The sequence below is a fragment of the Nelumbo nucifera genome, chromosome 6 (assembly GCF_055504915.1).
Source record: "Nelumbo nucifera cultivar China Antique chromosome 6, China Antique-T2T, whole genome shotgun sequence".
Taxonomy (NCBI): Eukaryota; Viridiplantae; Streptophyta; class Magnoliopsida; order Proteales; family Nelumbonaceae; genus Nelumbo; species Nelumbo nucifera.
The window spans coordinates 9,450,644-9,458,562 of NC_142654.1; the positions used below are offsets into that span (position 1 = coordinate 9,450,644).

At 36.6% G+C, this 7,919-nt stretch overlaps 1 protein-coding gene across 3 annotated transcripts; it reads right to left on the reverse strand.

Annotated features, from left to right (window-relative positions):
- Window positions 1-132: 132 nt before the first annotated feature.
- Window positions 133-7,682, reverse strand: LOC104587145 (putative glycosyltransferase At5g03795). Of its 3 annotated transcripts, XM_010244624.3 has the most exons (5): window positions 7,451-7,682; window positions 7,136-7,374; window positions 1,460-1,893; window positions 1,034-1,382; window positions 133-911 (listed from the first exon to the last, which is right to left on the reverse strand). In XM_010244624.3, exons 2-5 carry the CDS (start codon window positions 7,265-7,267, stop codon window positions 234-236), a joined length of 1,593 nt encoding a protein of 530 aa, XP_010242926.2. In that variant the 5' UTR covers window positions 7,268-7,374; window positions 7,451-7,682; the 3' UTR covers window positions 133-233. The 3 variants fall into 3 exon arrangements, with proteins under 3 accessions (XP_010242926.2, XP_088745450.1, XP_088745451.1); XM_088889324.1 differs by having other exon boundaries at window positions 7,136-7,682; XM_088889325.1 differs by lacking the exons at window positions 7,136-7,374; window positions 7,451-7,682 and adding an exon at window positions 2,423-3,846.
- Window positions 7,683-7,919: the final 237 nt, after the last annotated feature.

Here is a 7,919-nt window from a genome sequence, read left to right on the forward strand (position 1 = left end):
ATTTGGTGCTACCCCATAATGGATTTCAGAAAAGTTAGAAAAATGCCTCTGCTTTTTCTTTGGTTCTTAGTTGGTTTGATTAGTCTGTTTGCTAGTTGTTGTGCTTCAATCTCCCACTCACAGTACATAGAACATCATAAGGCTAGCTCCTTGACTGAAACATTTCAAGTATTATTTTGACAACATTTTCTGATCCTTTTTAATGCACATTAATGGATTTCAGAGTCCGCGAGCTATGATTGTAATTGTAAGTCGTGAATTCGAACATTCAATCTTCTAAGCCAGACAGAATGAAGAATCATGTGGTAGACATCAAACCTCTTAGGTGGGAAGTTCACTTCGAAATGCCTCCTCACCTTGAGCCCTCTTCGCTGCATTCTTATGTACTGCCTTGTAGAGATGCTCAACAAAATTCTTTTCAGGTTGGGAATTTCGCTCACTGGAACCTCTACCGAGAAGGATTTCCAGTTCAGAACATCGCTGAATGGTGGGACGTAATGATCTGAGATCAACACAGGAACACATCCTGCATAGATTGCCTCCACAATTCTCGGGCTCGCAACTTCATACCCACTTGGGCAGATGCAGTACTTACTCTTCTTCATCATGTCGTAGTACGACAGACCTTTCGGGAGGTACTCATATACCTTTACATCTTCATCTTTGTTCTTCCAGTGTTCTAACAGAACTGGTCGGATGGGACCGTGCAGCCCTCCGGCGAAGAATGCGAGTATAGGACGACGGGAAGGGGATGGCCCGCCGATGAATCCCTTGGTTTCTCCGGTTCTGAGATTGATTTCCGGGAAGGATGCATCTTTGGCTGGGTTGAATCCTTCCGAGGTGTTTGCATTGCACAGAACCCGGATGCCATTTTTGTATAGATGTGGAACGTAGGAAGATGTTAGTGGCCCCTGTCAGAAATGAGAGAAGTTAAGTTGTTATCTCTCTCAGCCATACATCAAACACATTTGATCGGATGACTGAGTCAAAGCCGTCTTACTAGCCTAATCTACACAAAGCAAGAATATCTTACCCAATCATGGCAAGAAAGCATGAAGTGATCGGCGGCAAGGCTCCTATTCCAGTATGGGTATTTTCCAGCGATGAGGTTGACATAATCGATCACCGTTTGTTTTATGGGGCCAATGTCATGGGAGTTGGGCACATAGACGAACCGAACCATCTTTGTGACACTGAAGGGAAGGAAGAAAGCGTGAGCCTCTTTAGGATTTCTGGTTCTAAAGCGTTTATCCATCTCTATCTGGTGAATGAAGTTTCCCTCCATGGAGTATATGCTTCTACATGGACCATCATGGAACAACGGTGGCTCTCCTTCGTCATAGATGAAGATTTTGAACTGTTTCTCCATTACCAAATAGCTCCTGCAATTGAAAACAACCCTGTGATTTTGAGAGAGAGAGAGACAGAGAGATGACCCAGAAAGATGAATGTGGTGTACCTGTGAAAGGCTTGGGCATTCCAGTACATGGGACCTTCTGGAACGTAATCGAAGTCAGAAGTTTGATTCCCCTTCTGATGAGCAGCTTCTCTTATTGCAGCCCGAATCTTTGCTAGACCTGCTTCCAACCTCTCTAGTTGGGTATGATTTTTCTGCATTTTAATAATTGTGGGAGCAACATCAGACCCATTAATCCTCTCTGATTTGCTATTTTCTTCCGCCACCTTCATGATTACGGGATCAACATTAGACCCATTAATCCTATCTGATTTGCTATCTTCCTCTGCCACCTTCATGATTATAGGAGCAACACCAGACCCATTAAGCCTCTCTGCAGATTTGCTATCTTCCCCCGCCTCCTTCATTACTGCGGGAGCAACATCATGCCCATGATGATCACTTGGGATCCTCAGACCCTCTTGATTTCTTTCATCCTACCAAAAAAATGGTTAATGGTTTAGTATATACAATGAAGTGGAATTCTTTTTTTGTTTTTTTTAGGGTAAAATTCAATACCATGACAAATAGTAAGAAAAACCAATATAAAAAAGACAGACATAGTAGTTGGGTTGAGGGTTTGTTTGCAGTTTGCAGTGCATATAGTCAAATCCCCATTCATATGAGAGAGAATTGAGGTAGGAGGAAAGGGTTAAATTTTTGTTTTAATTAATTTTTGCGATGCAAATTTTGGGCTACCAATAAATTTTGCATAGATAAGATTACAAGTTAGTAATTACAGACAAACCGGATACAAAACTAAAACGGGTGCGCTCAGATTTGAACAGCAAACAAACAGGCTGAAGGGAAAAAAAATGAATGAAATGGCATAATATATCAAATCCAGCGTTTAAACCCGACGCAAGAAAGAAGAGTAGAGAAGAGAAAGGAAAAGCACAAGCGTCTCTCACGGGTCGTTCGATATAAGAATAAGGAAAAAAGAGGTAAAGGGACTAAGAATCTTACAGGTGATTGGAGTTGAAGAATCTCTGCAGGAACCATCTGTGGTGAAGAAGATTGATTGAAAATAGAAATCTCAGACCAATGAGTTTCTTGTACATGATGAAGAGGAACCGCCTTTGGATGTATTTCCAAATGTCTCTCACTTTCTTCAGTCGAAGAACAAGGCAGTCTCATTGAAGAGCAATAGGTGTAGTTTCAGTGGTTGTTATTTTTGTTGCAGGAAAAGATGAAGAAAAGGGGTACCGGCACCCCAGAGCAATGGATAACCAGACCAAGTAGAGGTTCCTGACGAACCCTCCATACAAAGAAGCCCAGATAAGAAAACCAAAGGAAATACAATCAAAAGGAGCTTAGGAGACGAAGATGAAGGTGCCCAACAAAATAAAGCCTTGTCCCAATCCTTCATTCTCTCATTCTCTCGTCCGTTGTCACTTCCATAACATGGGCAGTTTTGGTTGGTGCGAGGAAAAAAAAGAAGGAAAACATTTGGTGATCAAGTGTTGTGCCACCAAGTAGGGGTGTCAATTGGACCGGATTTGGTCCAATCCAATCCGGTCCAAAAATGAACCCATTACTGATGGAACAGGTCCAATCGAATCCAATTAATACTTTGGATGATTTTGGACCGATCCAATTTAATGTCTGGACCATCAAACTTGTTCAAATTGATTTTAATTTAGATTGGTTCCAACCCAAACCTGGTCCATTGACACTTGTATTCTTATCTTCTTCAATGGATCAGATATTGGTTTAATCCAATTCAATCCGATATAAATTCATTATGGATGACCAGGTCCAATTCAATATGTCTTATTGGTCTTTATGTCCAATCTGTTTAAATTGATTTTGATTTGGATGAAATCCAAGTGTTCAATTCAAAATTGGTCCATTAACACCCTTACCACAAAGCTTAGCATCAATTTTTATCCTTCGTAGCACAAGCACGGATATGCTACTCAAGCGTCACATCAACACAGTGTATTGAAGCTCAGTTATTGAACAAAAAACTTTGGGGGCATTTTGGTCAACACACTTAGGGGTGAGCATGGATCGGTTCGGTTCAGCTTTATAGCAGAATTTGGCACTTACACTATAGGGGCCGGTTCCAAGTTTTTGGAACCGGAACCCACCCTATAGGGTCTGTTCCAAGTTTTTGGAATGGAACATACCCTTTGAAGGTTGGTTCTAGGTTCGGTTCCAATGTTTGCTTGTGGAACCTGTTATTTCTTTACTATTCATTTTCAAAAAAAAAAAGAAACATTTTTTAAAAACTTGGTTTTTGATAAATATAATATATCGTTTAAAACTTATATTATCTTTATTGATTAAATTGATTAATTTAATATATAGATTATCATTATATGGTTCAAACTTCAAAACTTATCATTTAAATTTAAATTTTGTAAATTTTAACTTTTGCATTAATTGTTGTACACATTCAATTGTTACATTGAAAATAACTCAATGGCTAAGTGAGACCACGGCCTTTGTAATCACGAGTGCTTGGATTCAAATAGTCACATATCAAAAAGTATTTTGGGGTTTATTTCAAGGCAAATTTGGTTCAAAGGCAAGTTCCACGTAAGCCAACAAAGGCCATTTCATTTAATTGGTTCATGTAGGATAGACCCTAGACCCTAGAACTAGCCTGGGTGGAGGTCGATTTCAAGAATTTGGAACTAAACCCTACCCTATAACAAATTGGATAAGGTCAGTTAAAAAACAATTCATAATCGGTTTTATTCAATTTCAAGTAAAACCTTCACCCCTAAATTATACACCTATTCATCTTTATTACCAAAATGCCCCGAAGATGCTACTTAAATGAATCGCATCGTTGCAGCATTACATTTTATTGTTGAGGCAACGACAACATACCAATTCCCCCTCTCTCTGCCTCCAGAGGCATTTGGGTCAATACACCTTTATTGGTAGGGCCAATGCAATAAATTTAAGGCTATATATATATATATATTATATATTTGTTTATCTTTACGCCGCATTGGAAGAAAGTAATTTTTTAATATTTAAAAGAAGTAATAAATCTCTCGTTGCTAGTGTAATAACATAATTACTTCGCTGAAATCAAAATGGTTAAAAAGTAATTTCCTATCATAATCACTTAAAGTATAATTTCTTTGTGTTTATGTATCACTTTGGACTTTTTTTTCCAATTTGGTACATTTTATTTTATATAATAAGTTTAGGGGCACATGTACAAATAGAAATAAGACAGTGAAAATATAAAAAATTAACGTTATATGATATGATGCTATGATTTAAGTTTTATGAATATACCAAAATCAAAAATCAAACTGTGTTTTTTCTCTATTATCACTTTTGCCCTTGGGTTTTTCTGTCTTTGGTAGGGGAATTTTTGTTCCACAACAATTAGGGTAGCTTTTCCCTCCATGAAAAATGATTTACCCACTCGGGAGAAGGGAAACACTTACATGAAGAAATGGCCCAAAAATTTATCCAATAAAAAATGCATTTTTTGTGGGCCTTACAGTTCTCTTTAAAGACTGACTACCCCCACCCCTCCACCCACATACGTAAGCGTATAATATGGGTGGGCCCAATCCAAGCCCAGATACATCCAGTCCGGAATTTTATACAAGTTAGCCTTGGATTTTCATTCTTTGGACTAGGACTGAGCCCAAAATATCAGGATTTTTTGTTTTTAGTTTTTGGGCTGAACCATGGCCTAGCTTTACGTAGCCCAAGCTAGTCAAACATCATCTCAATACGCTTAATTTGAGCCTAGCCCAACTATATATAACATATACTTATAAATATTTATTTGCATACATGCATAAACACATGTATTAAATTTTAATATGGGCTAAGCCTTGGATGGACAAATTAGGCTTGATCTTAAACTCAGTCCATATTGTACCTTAGGCTATGTTTCGTTGCAGTGCAATTTTATTTGTATTAGTATAAATGCACGAGAGTGCAAATGAAAAGAATGTAAAATCTCGTTTAATTTTGTTTTAGGTTTTACTTTATTCTGCTTCAGGTCTTAATTTACTTCTTTTGTACTTCAATCAAACAAAATAGGCTAAAATTTAAAACAAAAATAGATGAGAATTTACACTCAAATCATTTGCACTAACATAGTTTTGCATCAATGCAAATTTATTTACAATGCAATCAAACACAGCCTTATTTATTTATAATGCAAATTTAGGTTGTGTTTGGTTGCAATGCAAATTTAATTGCACTAGTACAAATGCATGGGAGTGCAAATGTAGAAAATGCAAATTCTTATTTAATTTTGTTTTGGATTTTACTTTATTCTACTTCATGTCTTATTTTACTGCATTTGCACTGCAATCAAACAAAATAAGCTAAAAGTTGAAACAAAAATAGGTCAGAATTTACACTCAAATCATTTGCACTGCCATGGTTTTACATTATTGCAACCAAATACAGCCTTAAGCTCAGTTTAGAAGGAATACAAATACAAATATGTAAGGCTTAGTTTGGAAGAAGTACAAATACAAATATGTAGAATACAAAACCTTATATTTTATATTATTTTTATATACATTTGTATTGTACATATTTATATTTATACTATTTACAAATTGAGCCTCAAGAATTGAACCATAATATAGAAATATATTGCAAGTTGGATCAAGTCTCAGCCTGAACCACAATCGGTCTGTGGGTTCAGGCCCGAACTGAAAAATTCGATGGCAAGGTAGCACCTTCGTGAAGTTTTTCTGAGCAAATTAGATAGGTTGCTCCAACCACCATGAACACATGTTGGGTTGGGCCAATCACAATCACATGGATGAACTAGATGGGTCAACCTCGATCGAAAACTATAAGCCAGAGTCCGGGCCTATACAGACCCAAACCAAGCCGAGCCGGGCTTTTAGGCATATAATATATTTATATATGTATAAAATTTATGTTATACTTTACATAATACAAATATTATATATAATATGTATTATATATATCATATTATAATAATAAAAAATCTATATTATAATATGTATTATATGTATTATAATAATAAAAAATATATATTATATATGTATTACGATATGTATTATATATATCATATTATAATAAAAAATCTATGATACAGAAAAGATATAATATTGAAAAGGCTTTGACCAATCAAAACCCCAATAAATTGTGGAAAAATCCATCTCATTGATTACCACTTTTATGATGCTGGTTGATTGGTTATAATAATCGAAAATGATAGGAATCCCATCTCCCAACCCTCACTTTCAACAACAATTTATTTATGGGATACACTATACATGATATGGAAAAAAAAAGGAAGAAGTAAGAATTTTGAAAAAGAAAGGTACCAACTGATTGGTTGGTAAGGCTTGAGATCGAATCCGACTTGCACCAGGGTTCGGGGGATGGGCTAACCCTAGTTGTGTAGCCGAGGACTAAAAGAATTGAAAAAAAAAAGTAACGAAAAAAGATTCTGAAGATATATTTTTGAATTTCTATTCTGCAGATACTATAATCTTGTACAGGAAAACATGTAGAAGCTGACAGATATTTATGAAATTCAAGAAATAAGAACTTTCAAATACGGGACTAGAAAGAAGAGTGAAGAGAAAGGAAAGCAGAAGCAAGCACACGCACAGAAACGTCTTGGTGAAGTTCAAAAAAATCCGTGTAAAGTTATATGATCATTAAAACATGAGAAAAAGGTAAAGGGTGTGAGACTCTTACAGGTCGTTGGACTTGAAAAATCTCTGAAATCATCTGTGGTGAAGAAGATTGATTGAAGACAGAAACACTCTCCACCTTCGGATGCATTTCCAAATGTTTCTCATCACCTCCCTCAGTTGACAAACCAGTCATCCTCGTTGTAGATTCAGTAGTTGCTATATTTGAAGAAGAAGGAATACTAGCTCCCCAGAGTAATGGATGATAAGAGAAAGAAACCCAAGTAGAGGTTCTTGAACCAACTATACAAACAAGCCCAAGTAAGAAAGGCAAAGAAACTACAACCAGAAGGAGCTTAGGAGACCAAGATGAACGTACCCAACAAGATGAATCTTTCTCCCACTCCATCCCCATCCTCTCTCTCTCTCTCTATCTATCTAGAGAGATAGAGATACTCTTAATTCATCAGATGAGGATAAAGAAGGCATGCAATTAAGGAGATAGTTTTTTAAGACTTCAAGATGTGTGGTTATTGCTCCATTGCAAGAAGCACACTTGGTATAGTTTTGATTGGAAAGAGAGAAAAAGAGATTACACAAGGCATAATGAATCGATCAAGGAACCTGGAGAAATTTATGGACTCAGACTCAGATACACCACGACAAATCTGTGGGCTCAGAGATGTTGGCCGACCAGTTGACCCCCAACAATCACGAAGTGTTTTTTTCTTAAACAAATTAATAAATGAAAATAATTATTTTCGAGGCTTAAAAATATTTAAGCCTCAATGAGAAAAAATATCAAGTAAAAGGAGGATTCGAAAAAACCACCACCTCAACTTGGGGGT